At 69.9% G+C, this 18,612-nt stretch overlaps 3 protein-coding genes across 3 annotated transcripts in view; 2 read left to right on the top strand and 1 right to left on the bottom strand.

Annotated features, from left to right (window-relative positions):
• The window catches only part of LOC311159926 (coronin-7-like), a 34,499-nt gene extending 28,280 nt beyond the window's left edge, over positions 1-6,219 (top strand). The window contains exons 10-28 of the mRNA XM_084216323.1: positions 2,124-2,178; positions 2,329-2,386; positions 2,476-2,621; positions 3,018-3,113; positions 3,189-3,320; positions 3,432-3,564; positions 3,643-3,818; positions 3,962-4,070; positions 4,162-4,248; positions 4,341-4,483; positions 4,554-4,658; positions 4,783-4,868; positions 4,942-5,083; positions 5,192-5,281; positions 5,358-5,474; positions 5,561-5,696; positions 5,793-5,884; positions 5,966-6,052; positions 6,133-6,219. Of these exons, the coding sequence (XP_084072449.1) occupies positions 2,124-2,178; positions 2,329-2,386; positions 2,476-2,621; positions 3,018-3,113; positions 3,189-3,320; positions 3,432-3,564; positions 3,643-3,818; positions 3,962-4,070; positions 4,162-4,248; positions 4,341-4,483; positions 4,554-4,658; positions 4,783-4,868; positions 4,942-5,083; positions 5,192-5,281; positions 5,358-5,474; positions 5,561-5,696; positions 5,793-5,884; positions 5,966-6,052; positions 6,133-6,138 (1,996 nt within the window). The 3' untranslated portion in view covers positions 6,139-6,219. The remainder of the gene's footprint in view (positions 1-2,123; positions 2,179-2,328; positions 2,387-2,475; positions 2,622-3,017; positions 3,114-3,188; positions 3,321-3,431; positions 3,565-3,642; positions 3,819-3,961; positions 4,071-4,161; positions 4,249-4,340; positions 4,484-4,553; positions 4,659-4,782; positions 4,869-4,941; positions 5,084-5,191; positions 5,282-5,357; positions 5,475-5,560; positions 5,697-5,792; positions 5,885-5,965; positions 6,053-6,132) is intronic.
• Positions 6,220-7,037: 818 nt separating this feature from the next.
• PAM16 (presequence translocase associated motor 16) lies at positions 7,038-9,563 on the top strand. Its single transcript, XM_084216326.1, has 5 exons — positions 7,038-7,074; positions 7,545-7,629; positions 8,033-8,172; positions 8,565-8,630; positions 8,809-9,563. The coding sequence occupies exons 1-5, from the start codon at positions 7,072-7,074 to the stop codon at positions 8,893-8,895; spliced, it is 381 nt and encodes a 126-aa protein (XP_084072452.1). The 5' UTR covers positions 7,038-7,071; the 3' UTR covers positions 8,896-9,563.
• A 1,153-nt stretch (positions 9,564-10,716) lies between these two features.
• GLIS2 (GLIS family zinc finger 2) lies at positions 10,717-17,778 on the bottom strand (the record flags this gene model as incomplete). Its single annotated transcript, XM_084216325.1, has 6 exons — positions 17,606-17,778; positions 13,434-13,812; positions 12,842-13,018; positions 12,270-12,403; positions 11,620-11,738; positions 10,717-11,504 (listed from the first exon to the last, which is right to left on the bottom strand). The coding sequence occupies exons 2-6, from the start codon at positions 13,794-13,796 to the stop codon at positions 10,717-10,719; spliced, it is 1,581 nt and encodes a 526-aa protein (XP_084072451.1). The 5' UTR covers positions 13,797-13,812; positions 17,606-17,778.
• Positions 17,779-18,612: the final 834 nt, after the last annotated feature.

The following is an 18,612-nucleotide window of genomic DNA, read 5'->3' as shown; positions in this document are numbered from 1 at the left end:
GCGGGGCCTGCCCTCCCGCTGGGCGCCCATTGGCCGAGAGCACGGAGGGGGTGGGGCAAGGCACAGCCTCCACTGAGGCTCCGCCCCCGCTCACCTGGGGCCCGACGGGGGCGGCACCGCCGGGACCCCCGGGACCCCCCGAGCCGCGGGGACATCCAGCACCTCTGGGAGCCCGGAGGCACAGGAACCCCCGGGACATCCAGCACCTCTGAGACCCTGGAGTCACAGGGACCCCCGGGACATCCAGCACCTCTGGGACCCTGGAGGCGCAGGGACCCCCGGGACCCCGGAGGCACAATGTCCCCGGGACTTTTAGGACCTCTGAGTCACAGGGACCCCCTGGACCACCAGGACCTCTGGGACCCCGGAGGCACAGGGACCCCCGGGACATCCAGCACCTCTGGGACCCCGGAGGCACAGGGACCCCCACGATATCCAGGATCTCTGATTCACAGAGACCCCTGGGATACCCAGGACATCTGGGACCTCAGAGTCACAGGGACCATTGGGGTACCCAGGACCTCTGAGTCACAGCAGCCCCCAGCACCTCCAGGACCTCTGGGACCTGGGAGTCACAAGGATCCCAGAGGCCTCCACAGGGACCTCCAGACCCCGTGACCCCAGGACCTCCCAGAGTCACAGGGACATTGAGATTTCAGGAGCCTCCAGAGTCACAAGGACCTCTGGGACCCCTTGGGAACTCCATGTGACCTCAGGGTCCCCAGACCCACAAGGATCCCCAGGACCCACAATACTTTTGGAAGCTCCCAGACCTTCCAAACTCTCCAGGGCACCCCAAGACCTTCAGCATCCCTGGGGCCGTGATTCCTGGGACCCCAGCACCCCTGCTGTGTGTACACACAGGTATAGGGCTAGATCCAGGTACAGGTATCTCCCTCATATCCCCAGCACCCAGGGGACCCCTGGCAACCCTGGTAACATAAAAGGCTGTGTTGGGTGTCCTTGGCATGTCCAGGGACCCCCACATCCCATGTGCCCAGGGTAACCAGGGACTCTGGCACCAATGAGCCCCAGTGCCCTGGGGTCTCAGTCCCCCCATGCCCCTGGCATCCACAGAGCTCCTGCCACCGTGTGCCAGGGGACAGGGGAAAGTGGGTGGCCCTTGCAGGGCTGTCCCATGCCCCTGTGACAGCAGAGCAGCGCTCCCTGTTCGGCATGGTGAGGGTGGCATGGGCTGGGCTAGGACAACCAGGCAATCAGGGTGCCCTTGTCCCAGACCTGCACCCCTGCAGTGGTGGCAGTGCAGGTGGCTGTGGTGACAGCAGGGCAGGGGACCCCGGTGCCTGCCCCAGGCATCCTGGCAGTTTGCCTGTGTTGTGCCAACAGTCCTGGGGCAGGACCATGCCATACCACCTGCAGATAGCCTTCGTGGCATGGGATGGCATGGAGCAGCTCCCTCCCCTTGGCACAGCCACAGAAATGTCAACCGAAAGTAAAAGATTGTCCCTTTGGTCTCTGCCCGCGGCGCTCCCTCCTCCACCCCTGCCGAGGGAAGGCACAGAGTGCCTCTGTCTCCTGTCACCACTGTCCCCTCCCGCCACCGAGTATTCCCTGTGCTCCCCTCCCGCCACCGAGGGTCCCCCCGGCCATGGAGCACCCTGGCTGCGGTGTGGGACAGGGTGCGGGACAGGGAGCAGGGACACGCTCCAGCTGGCACAGCCGGCCCGCAGGGCACTCCCGGGGCTGGCCGGCTCCCCGGGTGAGCCGGGAGTGCCACGTGCCCGCCCCGAACTGGCCAAGCCGGGCCGGCCGGCCCCGGGGCCACCCCGCGGGTGCCGGAGGCTTCCCCGGGCGAGGCCGGGTGCCATGGCCGGGCACAGGGAGCAGGGCAGGGAGCGGGATGCCCCACGGGGACTGGAAGCAGGTGGCAGTGACATCCTGCTGCCAAGCTGTCGGCACAGGCTGGGACAGTGAGGGCTGTCACCTGGGGACCAGCCCAGCACCGTGCTGCCCTCCCATCACAGCATGGCCTTATCCCACCCCACGCTTCCCCAGGACAGGGTTTGGGGTGTGCACCAGAGGGAGAACAGGATCCAGCCCCACATCCATGGGGGTGCCGTGCCCACAGGAGCCCCGGGCTCAGCACCCCCCTTCCCTTGCAGGGTGACCATCCCGCTGTACGACGCCGACACGGGGCTGCTGGTGCTGGCAGGGAAGGTGAGGTCCCGTGGCTGGGGGGTGTAGGGAGGCACTGGAGGGACAGGAGGATGCAGAGGGGGTGTAGTGAGGTGCAGCTTGGTACATGTGGGTGCAGCTGGTGCTTCCTACAGCTCTGCTCATTCCCTGTCCCCACCACCTCTCTTCCAGGGAGAAAACCTCATCTACTGCTTCGAGGTGGCCCCCACCCAGCCAGCAATCACCCAGGGTAAGCAGGTCCCCTCCCACCCTTATCTCCCCTGGGGGGCTCACTGCTGCCTGGCCACCCACCCCAGGGCCACCCTGCCTGTCCCGCAGTGACCCAGTGCCGGACAGAGGGCAGCACGCGGGGCCTGGCGGCTGTGCCATGCCTGGCCCTGGATGTCATGGCCTGCGAGGTGCTCCGTGTCCTGCAGCTCACTGACACCGCCATCGTCCCCGTCAGCTACCTGGTGCCACGCAAGGTGAGGGGGACCTGTGGGTGGCACTGTCTCATAGGTGCCCGGTGTCATCTCACGGGTGACACCTCACCAGCACTGGGTGACACAAAGGACCTGGCTGCAGTGAGAGCCCAGCCTGGGAAGAGCAGGAGAGGAGGTCAAACCTGGATGCTGGTGGTGGGTTGCAGAGTCTGGGTGCTGGATTTGGGGAGCTGGGTGCTGCGTGCAGGATTGGGGTGCTGGAGAGGTGGCTGGGTGCCACCTGCTGGGTGCTGTTGTGTAGTGGGTGCTGGGCACTTCGAGCAGCTGAAGTTTGGGTGCTGGAAGTGTCTGGGGGTGCCCAGGGGTGCCCCAACTGCAGCAGGACAGAGGCTGTAGGATTTTGGGAATGCCCATCTCACCCCATCCCCTCTCCCCCAGTCTGTCCAGGAGTTCCACGAGGATCTGTTCCCTGACTGCACAGGGATGCTGCCAGCCACCGACGCCCAAGGCTGGTGGGCAGGGGACAGCCAGCAGGTCAGTGTCAGCTGGGCGCGTGTCCTTGCTGGTGGCATTGCCACTGCCCCATGCTCACCATTGTGCTCGGTGCAGGTGGGCAGGGTGAGCCTGCACCCAGCACGGAGACCCACGGAGACCTTCACATCCCCCATCATTGCTGGCACCGGCCCCACCAACACCGGCCCCACAGACACCGACACCGGCCACACCGACACCGACCAGAGTGTGAGCGTGGGGTGCTGGAAAAGTGCACTGGGTGCTGAAGGGGTGGGGTCCCTGCTGCCCCCATCCCACAAGACAAACCAGCACCCCCTGCCCGGGCTCTCTCTCCTGTAGGAAGCCAGTGGTTACTCCTCACCATCCTCACTGGCCTCACCAGGCAGTGCGGCCACCTCGCTCTCAGCCAGCACCGGCCCCTCCAGTGGCTTTGCCAGCAGCCCCAGCCAGAAGTCCCTGCAGAGCATTTTGGGTGAGCAGGCAGTGGGGCGGCTCGGGGTGCCCCCCTGGAGGGGATTTGGGGCGCTCACCCAGCCCTTGCCCTCTGCAGGGCCCAGCTCCCGCTTCCGGCACACTCAGGGCCGGGTGCTGCACCGGGACCTGCACCTCACCAACCTGCGGGGGCTCAGCCTCACCACGCCGGGCGAGAGCGACGGCTTCTGCGCCAACCAGCAGCGCGTGGCCCTGCCCCTGCTCTCTGCCGGCGGCCAGATCGCCGTGCTCGAGGTACCCGGGAGGTGTGCAGGCCGGCATGGCGCCGTGTGTGCTGTGTGTGCCGTGTGTGCCACGTGTGCCACGTGTGCCGTGTGTGCCGTGTGTGCCGCGTGTGCCGTGTGTGCCATGCTGCTGACCCTGGCTCTCGCCCGCAGCTCTCCAAGCCCGGTCGTCTCCCCGACGTGGCCGTGCCCACCATCCAGAACGGCGCCGCCGTGGCCGACCTCACCTGGGACCCCTTCGACCCGCGGCGCCTCGCTGTGGGTACGTGCGTGCCAGCCCTGCCCAGAGAGTCCCCAGAGCTCCAGGCATTCCAGACCACCCCAGTAACCACTGCCCATCCCTTCTGGCACAGCGGGTGAGGACGCCAGGATCCGGCTGTGGCGTATCCCTGAGGGAGGGCTGCAGGAGACCCTGCAGGAGCCTGAAGCTGTTCTCCGAGGTGAGGGGACTACTGAGCACCCTGCACTGGGGACAAAACAGCCTGGTGGCACCCACAGCTGGGGACAGCCACGCACTGCTGAACCTCACTAGGTCACACGGAAAAGATTTACTCCATCCGCTTCCACCCCACGGCATCCGATCTCCTGGTCTCCTCCTCCTACGACATGACCGTGCGGATCTGGGAGCTGAGCGCTGGGCGGGAAGTCTTGTGCCTGCAGGGACACACGGATCAGGTAAGGGATGACAAATCCAGGGACACCCGAGAGGCAGCTTGGGACATTTGCACAACACCTGTCTCTCCAGATTTTCAGCATGGCTTGGAGCCCGGATGGGAAGAAGCTGGCAACGGTGAGCAAAGACGGACGGATACGGCTCTACGAGCCACGGCGCAGCTCTCAGCCTCAACAGGTACAATCCCAGCACTGGGGATGGGCTGGAGAGCTGGGGGTGTGGGCAGGGAACCCTCCCCACGGGCACATGACTGCACCCCCAGCTCTCTGAGAGCAGGCAGGGTGACCTTTACCCCACGCAGGAGGGCCCAGGTCCCGAGGGGGGACGTGGAGCGCGCCTGGTTTGGGTTTGTGGTGGTGACTACCTCCTGGTGTCCGGCTTTGACAGGTAAGGAGGGGGACACATACCAGGGCAGGGGTCCCTGAGGACACTGCTTGCTCTCACTGTCACCTCCCCACAGCCGCAGCGAGAGGAGGATCCTCCTGTACCGGGCACAGGCCCTGCCTGAAGGACCCTTGTCTGTCCTTGGTCTGGACGTGGCCCCTTCCACCCTCCTGCCCTTTTATGATGAGGATACCAGCGTTGTCTTCCTCACTGGCAAGGTGAGGACTCACCCTCCAAAAAACTGTGAGGCTCCCTGCCTACAGCACCCCACAGTGAGGAGGGACCCTCCATGTCCCCTGACAGCCCCCGTCTCGCTCCATCCCCAGGGTGACACCAGAGTCTTCATCTATGAAGTGTCCCCCGAGCCCCCCTACTTCCTCGAGTGCAACAGCTTCACCTCCAATGAGCCCCACAAGGTAAAGGGGGGATATGCTGCCTCTCCCTGACCCCCTACCTGTGCTGCCAGACCCGCTCACACCCCCACCCCACCAGGGCTTCGTCTTCCTGCCCAAAACGGCGTGCGAGGTGCGGGAGGTGGAGTTTGCCCGGGCGCTGCGCCTGGGGCAGAGCACCCTGGAGCCCGTGGCTTTCCACGTGCCACGCGTCAAGGTAGGTGGCTGGGCGGGGGGGCTGGCCGTGTTTTGGGATGGGGACAGGAGGGACAACACCCCCCTGAGCGCCCCTTGCCCCCGCAGAAGGAGTACTTCCAGGACGATCTCTACCCGCCGACCCGCGTGTGGTGGGAGCCGGCGCTGGGTGCGGGCGCCTGGCTGGACGGGCAGGACGGGCAGCAGCGCCGCGCCAGCCTGCGCCCCGCAGACATGGTGCCAGGTGGGTACAGGGGCTGGGCGAGGACCCCCGGCCCTCAGGGGGGCTTTAGTCAATGGGGTAGAGCCCTCCCGCCCCATGGTGACGCCGCTCTCGCAGTGAGCGAGGCCCCCAAAGAGGCTCCGGCTCGGAAGTTCGTCCCTGCGTCCGTGTACCTGGAGGAGAAGACTGATGAGCAGAAGAAGGAGGAGGTGGGTTCTGGGCTGAGCCCCCCGCGCCGGGGCCGGGGGTGATGCCCCGCGCCCCACGGCTCTGCCCGGCTCTCCCCGCAGCTCCTCAGTGCCATGGTGGCCCGGCTGGGCAACAGGGACGACCCGCTGCCGCAGGACTCCTTCGAGGGCGTGGACGAGGACGAGTGGGTGAGTGCGGGACGGGGACTCGCGACCCCCGGCAGGACCCACCCGGCCCCGCCGCGCCCCTCACCCCCGGCCTCCCGCAGGACTAGGCTGGACCCGGCACCCCAGAGCCGCCGGGACCCCCGCACCCGCCGGGCCCGGCGGGGCGGCCACGAGGAGGAGGAGGAGGAGGAAGAAGAGGTGGAGGAGGCGCAGGGCCCGCCGCGGGCAGGACCCGCTATTAAAGCCGCTGCACCAGCACCGTGTCCTGCCGTGATCCTGGGGCACCGGGGGGGACACGGGGACCGGGAATGGGGGAGACACAGGGAACGAGGGGACATGGGGACCGGAGGCGACACAGGGACCGGCTCCAGGGGGATACGGGCATCGGGGTGACACAGGGACCGACAGCGGGGGACATGGTAACCGAGCGGGACATGAGGACCGGGGCGGGGGGCACACAAGGACACAGGGACCATCACCGGGGGACACGGAAATCGGGGATAATACAGGGGCCGAGGGAGAGCCAAGGACCGCGGCAGGGGGGCACACGGGGACCGGGGGGACACAGGGACGGGCACCGAGGGGAAACAGGACGGGTACCGGCATGACACAGAGACTGGGGGGACACCGGGACCGGCACCAGGACAACAAAGGGACCGGGGATGGGGAAGGGGCACACAGGGACTGGGGGGACACGGGGACCAGGGGGACACAGGGACGGACCAGGGGGGCAGAGGGACCGGCGGCACACGGGGACCAGGGGGGCACAGGGACCGGGGATGGGGGGCACAGGGACCGGCGGCACACGGGGATCAGGGGGACACAGGGACCGGGGATGGGGGCACAGGGACCGGCGGCACACGGGGAGCGGGGACGGGGAAGTCGCGCCCCCCTCTCCGGCGGGCCTCCGGCGCGGGAACACCGCCAGAGGGCGCTGTGGCTGCAGAGGGGACGCTCCGCCCGCGCCGCCGCCGTCTCGGTGTCCGCCGTGACCTTCACCCCCGGCCACGTGACCGCGGGGCGGAAGCGGCGGCGGGGACATGGTGAGAGGGGACGGGGGGACGCGGCGGGGGCACAGCGGGATCGGGGAGCAGAGCTGCGGCTGGACAGGGCCCGGGAAGGGGCAACTGGTTCCGGGAGGGCCAGGGCCAGTGGAGAGGGGACAGGGGCAGGGGAAGGGGTCACGGGGCCAGGGAAGGGGGAAGAAGTCGTGGGGAAGGGGGACAGGGACAGAGGAGGGGGGACAGGGACAGGGAGGGGGTCACAGGACCAGCGGAGAGGGGACAGGGAATGGGGACGGGGGACAGAGACAGGGGAGGGGACGGGGTCTGAGAAAAGTATCACAGGGCCTGGGTGGGGGGACAGAGAAAGGGGGACAGGGACAGGTACGACCATGACAGAAGTCAGATGGGGTCAGAGCAGACCCCCGGGGCATGCGGAGAGGGACAGGGCCCACGGGGAGGTGACAGGGCAGAGGAGCCGTGGTGGCTGTGACAGCAGGGTGTCCCCGCAGGCCAAGTACCTGGCACAGATCATCCTGGTGGGGGCCCAGGTGGTGGGACGGGCCTTCATGCGGGCGCTGCGGCAGGAGTTTGCAGGTAGGAGCTGGGATGCTGCTCCATGAGCCCCCTGTGCCCACGCTGCCCTGCTGGGCACTGCTCCACATCCCCACCCATCCCTGAGCACCCCAGGGCCCCCCATCCCCGGGCTGGCCTGCAAGGGACACTGCCAGGTCGTGACAGGGCTCCCTCCTGGCCCTGGCACTGCTGCCAGGCTCCCAGAGATCCCAGCACCCCAAAGGGCAGAGGGGGATAATCCCTGGGATGTGATCCTGCCGCCCCCTGGCACTGGGACTGCGTCCACATGGCCCCGGGGTGGCTGGATGGGGACAGAGGGGCACCGTGGGCTCTGAGCACCTGGAAGTGCCCAGGCTTTGTGCCCGAGGGCCGGGCTGGCGGGGGTGGCAGGGGTGTCAGGGGGACTGAGGCCGGGTGTCCCCAGCGAGCCAGGCCGCAGCCGACGCGCGGGGCCGCGCCGAGAGGCCGCAGTCCGCCGCCGCCTCCAGGATCATCGGCATCAGCCTCCAGGAAGCACAGCAGATCCTCAACGTCTCCAGCCTCAACCCCGAGGAGATCCAGAAGGTAGAGGCTTCCTTGGAGCCACGGAGGGGTGGTGCTGGCAGGCCCTGGCCTCTCTGAGGGTGCTGCTATGCACGGCGGTGCAGCTGGTCCCCCGTGCTGTCTTGGGCCCAGTTAATCACAGTTCGAGGGTTTTGAGGATTCCCTGCCCCAGCTGGAGCAGCCCTCCAGGCTTGGCCTCTGCACCTGCCCCGCGGGGCTGCTCAGGGAAGGGATGTGGGATCTCTGGAGGTGCCCTGCTGGGAACATGGTGCACCCGAGGGGTGTCAGGCAGAGCCAGCTGCGTCCCCAGGATCGCTCTTCAGCAATGCTCTGGGGAGCGGGAGGCTGCCAGTGTTTGGGAGTGGGAATGGCCAAGGCTGGAGGTGCCTCTGACCCAGAGCTTCTCTCGGCAGAACTACGACCACTTGTTCAAGGTGAACGACAAATCAGTGGGAGGCTCCTTCTACCTGCAGTCCAAGGTGAGCGCCAGGAGGAGCAGGGAGGGGCTGCACCCTCCTTCCCCTGCCTGGGCTTTGGGACAGGCAGGGCCTGGATATACCCATGGATGAGGCAGGGAGGGGAGGGAGCACCCCATCCCTGGGTGTCCCCCCCATCCCTGGGTGTCCCCCCATCCCTGGGTGTCCTCCTGTCCCACAGGTGGTGCGAGCCAAGGAGCGGCTGGACGAGGAGCTGCGCATCCAGGCCAAGGGTGACAAGGAGAAGGGGCGGAAAGCCGAGACGTGACTCCTGCCACCCCTGCCCCCCGTGCCCCCCACCCTTAACTTATAGGTAGCCAATAAACACCGTGTCCTCCAGCACCTGGCCTGGCTGCTCCACACCCAGGGAGGGAGCAGGGACCTGCCTGCCCAGCGCTGCCCTGCGGGGATCGGCCCCTGCCAGGGGCTGCACTTGCCTGGGGGAGGAAGAGGAGGAGGAGGAGGCAGCTGGGGAAGAAGGGGTGTCCCCAGGGCATTGAGGCTGCCAGGGCTCAAATGGCACTGGGGGAGGCTGCAGGAGCTATTTTTGGTGGGGAGGTTGGATGCTCTTGGATGGAGTGCCCGGCTCCGTCTGGCTCCATACCCTGGGAGTGCTGTGCCATTACCTTCTCCCAGCGTGGGTGGCTGCTGGCTCGGGGTGAGGGGCTGTGACGGGACCCTCTGTGGCTGTCCCCACCTGCAGCTCAGCCCCCAGATGCTGGCAGGGTTTCACTGATGCCAAGGCTGCCTGAGCAGGAGTGTGGGGACACGGCTGGGGGTCAGGCAGGGCCAGCCGTGCCCCCAAGGTCACACCCATCCCCACCCACACCCCTCTGTCCCCAGCACGGGTTCCTTGCCGTTGGCACCACGGACTGAAACAGGAACTTACTTCAACTTCACTTTATTGTTTTCTTAATAAACTTCCTCTCCCCTGGACGAATATAGTGTTACAGTCGTTAGCTTATCTCGTACTTGTGCAGTCCTTACACGCTACGCTAACAGCGATGGAGCCCAACAGGAGGAAAATAAAAACAACCCAGAAACTACGATAGAAAGGCACTTCGAGACCGTTAAAATACTGATGTCCTGGAATGTGCAACAACAAACCGATGAGGAGCGAGGAGACGTTTCACCGGCCGGGGCGGCCTGGTCGAGGGCCCGCAGCCATGCTGGGCTAGGGCAGCGCCGGGCGGCCGCCGGTGAGGGCAGGGAGACCGGCTCCCTGCGGGGCACCTCCCGCACGGGGGGCGGGACTGCGCAGACCCCCATGGCTCGGAGCGGGCGGGACGTGCGTGACCCCCGGGGGGGGCTCCGAGCTGCCCCAGGGCCGGGGCTCACCCGGGAGCATCCCGCCGCCGCAGCCCGAGGAGCGGGTGCCCGGCAGCCGCTGCCGGCCGTGCCCGCGCTGCCCGCATGCGCTCGCGGTGCGTGGTTAGGTATGAACGTAGCTAGAGGGGGGCAGTGCCCCGGCGAGCGGCACACCGGCCGTGTGCCTTGTCACGGGAGGGAGCGGGGAGGAGGCGGGCGGGCGCCGGGCCGGCGAGTGCCCAGCCAGCTGGGCCCGGCACGGGCTGCCGGGGCTGCGGCACCGCCCGCGGCCGTGCGGGATGGGATGGCACGGCCGGGCACGGCTCGGGGCTGCGGAGCGGCCGGTGCCCCGGCTGTCACCCCGCTGTCCGTGCGGCAGAGCCTGGGGGCTGTGGCCCCCCACAGCAGCACCGAGGGCTCGGGCAGGGAGACGCCGAGTCAGCGGAAGCAGGAGAGCCCAAGCGGGACCCTGTCGGAGCAGAGGGCTGGTCGAGAAATAAATAGCGGCGTATCCGGCTGCCCAGGGCCGGGGGGGGGGGGGAGGGGAAGGGGGACCCCCCTTGTGCCCCACCTGCCCCCAGCACGGGGTCGCAGCCGGCTCCGGCCGCCGAGGGATTATTGCTTTTCTCAGAAGAGTCCGTTCTTCTTTCGTGACGGGTAAAAGCACGAGCGAGGCCCCGCCGGGGCTGCAGGGGGAGGAGGGGGCCGTGCCCCCCGTCCCCAGACGGGAGCGGGATCTGCCCACGGGGCCGGCGGCTGACCCCGGGCATCGTCGGGCCCCTCAGTTGACGGCGGCGGGTTTGAGCAGCAGGGAGCCGGGGGGGATGAGCACCCAGCCGGGGGGCAGCGCCTCGGGGCTGCCCCCCGAGCTGACACCGGCCGAGAGGTCGAGCACGGCCCCCGGCAGCAGCGCCAGGCTCTCGGGGGGCACCCGCGGCCGCCCCGGCTCCGTCCTTTCGCCCCTCTCCTTGCGGCTCTCCAGCCCCTTGCCCGCCTTGGGCGGCCGCCCCTCGGCCCCGCTGCCCTTCTCCCCCTCGGCCTTGGCCCCGCCGGCCAGCAGCGACATGACGGGCAGCCCCAGCCCCGCCGCGAAGGGCGAGGGCAGCAGCGGGCTCTTGGCCAAGTTCAAGGGGCCGCCGTTGAGGGGCAGGACGGGGCCGGGCAGAGCGGGCAGCGCGCCCGCAGCCCCGCAGCCCAGGGCGCTGAGGTCGAGCGGTGCCGGTGCCAAAGGGATGGGCAGCGCCGGCAGCCCCGGCGGAGCGAAGAGCGCGGCGGGGTTGGGGATGACGAGCTGCGCCCCGTTAACGTAGGGCACCTCCGCCGAGCCCAGGGGCGTTTTGGGAGGCGGGTGGACCTTGAGCATCTCCGGGTGCTCGGGGGACACAAAATGGCCGTGGGCTTTGATGTGCTTGCGGAGGGAGCTGGGGTCGGTGTAGCGCTTGTGGCAGCCCGGCATCTTGCAGGAGTAGGGCTTCTCCACGTAGTGCGTGCGGGTGTGCTTGAAGCGGTCGCTGGAGTTGGAGTAACGCTTGTTGCAGCCTTCGTAGGGGCAGATGTAGGGCTTCTCACCTGCGGGACAGCACCGGGTCTGCCACGGGGCACCAGCCCTGCCGTGTCCCCCACGTCCCCCCGAGCCCCCCGCCGCCCCAGCAGCGCAGTGCAGGGCGGGGGCTGCCGTGCTGACCTGTGTGCGAGCGGTTGTGGATTTTCAGGTTCTCCAGGCGGGAGAAGCTCTTGTTGCAGGTGGGGCAGCGATGTGGCTTCTCGTTGGTGTGCGTCCGGATGTGGATCAGCATCTTGTACCTGCCGGGATTGGGGCAATCACAGAATTGTGGAATGAGTTGGGTTGGGAAGACCTTAAACCGTGTATAATTCAAACCCCCTGCCATGGGCAGGGACACCTTCCACTATCCCAGGCCCTGCCCAGCCTGGCATTGGGCACTGCCAGGGATCCAGGGGCAGCCACAGCTGCTCTGGGCACCCTGTGCCAGGGCCTGCCCACCCTCACAGGGAACAATTTCCTCCCAATATTCCATATCAATCTCTCCTTTTAGTTTAAAACTGTTCACCCTTGTCCTATCACCATTTGCCTGTGGAAGCATTGGGGAGGGAATGTTAGGGAGGGAGTTGGTCCTGACTTCCAGGGCAAGTCCTTCCATGCCTTGGCTCTGGGGTGGGAGAACAGGGACATCCCAACCCGCCCAGGACCTCGCACCCTGCATGAGAGGGAGGGAGGGAAGGAGAGATGGAAACTTCCCCTGCATATCCCCAGTGCTGGGCTCCTGCCTCCCCCCAGCAGCCCCCCAGAGACCCCCTGGAGCTCCCCACGCCCACCTGGCATTGAAGCCCCTGCCATGGCGGGCACAGCCCTCCCAGTGGCAGCAGTACCCCGCGTCCTTCTCGGGTTTGACGTGGAAGTCGTTGACGTGGTCCACCAGGTCTTGCAGGAGGTCAAAGAACTGGTTGCACTGTGGGCAGGAGGCTGGGCGTGAGGGAGCCCAGCAGGGTGGGCACCAGGGGGGCCAGGCCCCCCATCATGGCCAGCACTTGCCCCCCACCCCATCTCTGCTCCCACCTGTGTGCAGCAGCACCAGCATTTGGGGAAATGGAGAAGGCCCTTTGCATGAACCCCAGCACCTCTGCAGAGCACCCACCTCCCCATCACCACCTTCCCAGCCCTACTGTCCCTACTTGGCCTCCCAGCCCCAAAACTTGCCCAGAGCCCCAAAGAGCTCTGCCATGGCCTTCCAGCCCCATGTCCTCTCCCCAGCCCCAAAATTCCCCTGCATTTCCCCATCCTTGCAAAGCCCATGTGGTCTCCCAGGCCCTCATCACCACCTGCACCCCTCAAAGCTCCCACACACCCCCACCATAACCCGCCACAGCCCCCAGCCCTCCCTGCTGACCTTGGACCAGCGGCAGACGAGCTGCTTGGGCAGGGGCAGCTCGGGGGGGAGCCGTTTCTCCTTGCTGGGGGGCAGGAAGGCGGCGGGGGGCAGGTGCAGGGCCCCCCCGGCCCCCAGCGGCAGGAAGAACTGGAAGGAGCTGGGGAGGCCATCGATGTAGCGCAGGGACTGGAAATCCTGGAGCAGAGTCCGGATAGAGGAGCAGTGGGGGACAGGGCCAAGCCGGATGGAGACCCCCAGAGACGCCCCCGAGCCCTTCGAGAGATTCCTCCCACCCCCCAGGAACCCCAGAACCTCACACAGAACCCCCCAGAGATCCCTTCCCTGAGATTCCCCCACACTCCCCAGAAAGCCCTAGATCTGCCACTGCCCCCAGGGACCCCAAAACCCCACAGAGACCCCCAGAGACACCCCAAAGAGACCCCCCCAGGAGCCTCCCCGGGGATACCTCTGGGGTCGGGAGGGCCAGGCAGGACATTGACCCCGGGCTGTGTACACCGGCAGCACCGGGCACGCTGCCGAGGTCGGGAGCACCGAGTGGGCACAGTCCCCACAGCTGGGGACACCTCGGGGGGGCCACGGCCGTACTTACGTGTGGGGTGAGGGGGCCGGGCAGGTCCCCGCTGCCCTGGCGCTCAGGGGACAGCGAGGCACTGCCAGCCGGAGACTCCCCCCCGGAGCGGGGCGAGAGGCTGAGGTCCACCACCGGCACGGCGGCCGGGAAGCGTCCGTCCCGCGGCTCCACCAGCCTGGAGTGTCCCAGGAGCCCGGGCGACGGCGAGGCTGGCACGGCCCGGCGACCCCCCCGGCCGCCCCCTCGGCCATCCCCGGCCGGCGGGGTGTCCGGGCGCTGGGGAGCGCGGGGTCTGGGGCCGGAGGCTCCCCGCTTCTCGCGGGCGGCTCGCAGCTTGGAGATGCTCAGCTTGAGGTCCAGGGGCTCCTCCAGGGAATGCATGGTGCCGGGGTGGGCTCTGCGGGGGACACCCAGGGGTCACCGCAGGGCCGGGGAGCACCAGTGCCACCCAGAGCATCGCCCCAGCCCGGCCCCATGGCAATGCCCGCTCTGCTCCGGGCCGGAGGACAGGGTGTTGGCACGGAGACCGTGCCGTCCCTTCCGGCCACCCTGCCGAGGCCCCCTCCCGCAGCGGGCAAAGGGCAGGGCATGGCATCGGCCCCCCCCCCACCCCGGCCCTTCGGTGTCCCCAGTGTGTCCTCTCCGTGTCGCCGGCACAGCCCCTTGGCCCGTGACCAAACCTTGCCGGGGATTGCCAAATCCCCTGGGCACCCGCGGAGCTAGAGTCGTGGTGTCCCCATTCCAACCACCCCCCCCCCAATCCGTTTATCCATCCATCCATCCGTCCGTCCGTCCGTCAGTCCCCGCGGGCCTGCCCCAGCGAGGCCTTTCCCAGCGGCAGAGGAGGGCGGTGGCGGCCACCAGCCCGGCGGTGACCCGGGCGGCCGAGCCCGCTGGCCCCAGCCCCGGAGGCGGCAGAGCTTCCTCCCCCGCCGGGGCCCCTTCCCCGCCGGCCAACGCCGCCGCCGCCGGGGCCGAGCAGGGGCTGCCGGCCGCACGGCGTGGCACGGAACGGCATGGAATGGCACACAACACAATGCCACCCTCGCGGCTCGGCCGCCGCACATCTGGCGGGCAGCTGAGAACGGGCAGCTCGGTGCAGCAGTGAGCGCCCGAGCCAGAGCCGATGCCGTCCCCCGGCTGTGCCCCCGCGGCCACCCGCATCGCCCGGGGCAGGGTGGGGGCGGCCGAGGGGCCGTGTCGGGGGGCACGGCGCACCCAGCACACGTGGCAGCGGGGGGGCCCCTCCATCCCCACCCCGCCCCGGGGGGGCCCGTCCCCCGCCCTGCCCCGCCGGAGGGGCCCCCCGCGCTGGCGGGGGTCCAGCCCGGCTCAGACGCTGAGGAATGCGGAGGAGCCGCGGGGGGCATGGGGCCTGGGCGGCGGGGCGGGGGACCCCCCGCCCGCACCCCTGCGCTGGCCGAGGGGCCGGCCCCAGGGGGGGTTCCTGTCCCAGGCTCCCGGCGTGGGAGGAGCCGCCCCACAGCATCGCATCACCCCGAGCCTCCCGCGGCCGGGGGTCAGCCCCATCGGCGGGTCCCTCCCCTTCAGTGGGGGGTCCTCGCCTGAGCATCCACCTCCTCCCGCCGCTCCGGAGGCTGCCCCATCTCAGCGTCCATCTCCCGGGACAGGGTGTCTCACTGAGCTTTCCCGGCCCCTGCCCGCAGTGGGGCCCTTCCCCTCTGGGGGGGCCTCACCCTGCGCCCCTCTGCGGGATGTGCCTGTGGTCCGTCCCCACCCTGAGCCCCACCACGGTTCTCGGGCTCCAGCAGCCCCCATGTGCCCCACAGCCCGGTGGCACAGCTCGGAGACAGACAGACACGGGGCAGGACCCCACAGCTGGGGTGGCACAGCAGGAACCCCCAGCCCGGGGACCGGCACGGGGGGGCTGGCAGCCCCCCAGCCACGGTGGTTCCGCAGTGGGGCCGGGCAAGGCGTCGCAGCCGGTCCCACCACGACGGTCGCGTCCTCACGTCCTCGGGGTTGGGAGGTTGGGGGGTCCCGGTGCGGGCGGTGCTGGGTGGGGACCGCAGCCATCCCCGGGCGGGACGGGTGGGAAAGGGGCCTCCAGCCGCTGACGCCAGGGCTCCCAGCGCGGCCGCGGGCGGGCGAGCAGGAGGCTGCCAAACCACGCGGCCTCGGGAAACGGGGCGCCGCGGGGGCCCCGCCGGGATGGGGACGGGGACAAGCCCTGCGGTGGCTTGGCCGGACGCCCCAGCACCTGCGGCCCCCGCGCGAGGCCCCTGCCCGCTCCTGCCTGCCCCTGCCTGCTCTCCCCCCACGGCCTCTCCTGCCCGCGCCAGGCGCTGCCAGCCCAGCCCCAGCCCAGCTTCCCCCCCGCCACACCAGTTCAAACCAGTCCGTCGCGGGGCTGGGCCCAGGGGCTTCCCAGTCCGGGTGGGGGCCGCTGGGATGGAGCCCGGGCGCGGGGGGAGCCCCCCCATCTCCAGCGGCCAGGCTGGGGTCGCCGGGGCCCCCCACACTGCCTGGCCGCCGGCACGGCCGGGGGACCCGGGGTGACCCCGGTGCTGCCGGCGGGGCGCCAGGTCTCCAGGCCGCTGGCATTGCCGGGGTGTCGTGTATCCCCCCTCCAGCCCCAAACCCGCCAGGAATAGCACAGAGGGACCGCGGGCTGCGGCTCCCGCGGCGCGGTGGGCTCGGGGATGGCGGCGGATGCGGGATTGTCAGTGCCATCGCCAGGGGACGGTGACCCCGGGGCTCGGGGAGTGGGAGCGGTGCCAGCGCTGCGGGCAGGGCTCGGTCTCCGCCGCCGTGGCAATTGGCAGCGGCAGGCTGGCACCGCCGCGACGGGGGGCAGTCCCCGGAGCCCCCCGTGCCAGGGCAGCGTGGGTGGGTTGGCAGGATGCGGGTCATTGTCCCCACGGCTGCTGGCAGGACACGGGCGCCCGTGGGACCCGCCATCGCTGCTTGTCCCGCTGCAGATGGTGCTGGCACTGCCACAGCCGCTCCTCACAGGAGCCCACCGGTGCCTGACGGGTCTGGGGGAGGGGGGGAGGTCACATCCTGCTGGTAGCTCCATCTTGTCACTGTGGCCCTCCAGCACCCGTCACCCCGCGCCAGCCGGGCTGACGGCAGCTGCCAAAGGTGTCCCCAGGAGCGGACATGGCTGTGGTCCCCGAGCTGAGGCCGGTGCCGTGGCTGCCCCTTCCCGGGAAGCCGTGGGGATCCTGGCAGAGGGCTGACAGCAGCCCCCTGCCAGCCCGGGAGCAGCCCCACAGCAGTGCCGCCAGCGCCAGGGCCCCTGCCACCCCTGCCTGGGGACACAGCTGGAGCAGGCGGGGACAGCAGCGGGGTGGTCCCCGGCACCCAGCGGATCAGCGCCCTGGGTGCGGCAGCATCGGGGGGATGGGGGCACATGGGGACCCTGGCTGGGGGAGGCGGTGACAGCAGGGTGACAAAGGCATGGGGAAGGGGAGGTGTCCACTGGCTGCAGGGTTTCTCCATGCTGGGCAGGGAACGAGCGCCTGCAGCAGTGCCTAGGGACACCGGGGACAATTTGTGGTCCCCGCTGCTGGCACCTCAGGGAGGGGGTCACACCGTCCTAGTCCCCAAAACACCCCACAGAGGCACAGCCTGGGCTTGGCCACCCCACGCCTCAGCCCCACGAGGCCGTGGGATTGTCACCCCCCATGGTAGGGACTGTCACCTCTCACGATGGGGATCGGGAGGCCCCCGCCAAGGGGACCGGGGTGACGGGCGGCTGCCGGGCGGCGGCACCGCCGGCGTGAGACCGGGATGGGGACGCCCTGCACCCCCCACCCAATGCCACCCTTTCTCCCCTCTCGCACCATGGGGACACTGGCGTGTCCCCGGAGGTGGCTGCAACCGGGCAGAGCCACCCAGCACGTCCCCGCCGCAGCCCCCGCCCCACGGCCAAGGTCAGGACACCCGCCCGGGGTGCGGGAGGACGGTGCGTGACGGCCACCCCCCCCCGACACCCACCGGGCAGCGGGGAAGCTCCCTCTCCTCCTTTCCCTCGGGGGTGCGGCGGGGCCACGTCCCCCCCCGACCCGCTCCCTGGGCGGGGGGGCTGCAGGTGCCAAGGGACCCCCCGCAATCCCGAGGGCGGCGAGGAAGGGGCTGCCCGGAGGGTCCCCCCTCCCCCCGGCGGTGGCAGCATCCTCCTCATCGTCCTCCTCCCCTCCGCGGTGCCCGGAGCGCGATCGTACCTGCGGCGGGGGCTCAGCGCCGGGCGGGAAGCGGGGCGGGGTGCGGGGCTCGGCGGAGCGGGGCCCCCCGGGGCCGGTGCCGGGGCCGGTGCGGGGCGGCCGGGCCGCTCCGCCACATCCGCAGGGGCTGGGGGCGGGGGTGGCGGCGGCGGGGCTGGGCCCCCCCTGCCCGGTCCCGGGGGCGGCGGCGGGGCGGGGGCTCTGCCCGCCGTGATTTATGGCCGCCCCGCACCGAGCGGCCCGGCCCCGGCTGCGGGCGGCGCTGGGCGGGGGCGGGGGCGGCCCCTCCCCGCCCCCGCGGGGGGCACCGGGGGGCACCGAGCCCCGCCCCGGGGGTGGGGGGGAACCCGCGGGGGGAGACCCGCCGCCCCCCCTCACAAGGTCACCCCGACGCTGCGGCAGAGCCGACCCCCCCCCTCCCCCGCGTGTCCCCGTCCCCTCCGCGTGTCTCTGTCCCCCCCGGGGACGTGGCGGGGCGGGGGGCGGCGCCCACCGGAGCCCCCACCCCGCACCGGGGCGGCTCGGGGGGGGTAGCGTGGGGGTCACCCCGGGGAAATGGGGGCTGGGGGGGATCCCCCTCCCCGCAGGAGCGGCGCCGCCCGCCCGCCGCGTGACGTCACAGAGCGGGGCTGGCGTCACGCCTGGCGGGGGCCCCCGCATGACGTCACCGGCGGGGGGGTTGTCCCGGGGCCGCGGCTCCTTCCGGCGGCAGGATGTGGCGGGGCCGGCCCGGATGCTGCAGCCTCGCCGGGGGGGTCCCTCCCCCGGGGCCCACGCGGGTGGCTGGGCACACCCCACCCGTGATTTTATTTTGGGGCGGAATGCAGCTGCGGTGTCCTCAAGGGCCCCCCCGACATGGCGGGGGGGAAGGCAGGGAGGGGGGACACGACATTGCCCCGCGCGGTTTTTGTTTGCTTGGGTTGTTTTGTTGGTTTTTTTTTGCGGGGAAAGCTGCAGTGTCTCCAGCAGCGCCGCTGTGAAAGGGAGGACACACTCGTGGGGGACAG

This window comes from Fringilla coelebs, assembly GCF_963513975.1.
Source record: "Fringilla coelebs genome assembly, chromosome: 16".
Classification (NCBI taxonomy): domain Eukaryota; kingdom Metazoa; phylum Chordata; class Aves; order Passeriformes; family Fringillidae; genus Fringilla; species Fringilla coelebs.
Note: the sequence above shows the minus strand (reverse complement) of the source record. Positions and strands in the feature narration are given on the sequence as shown.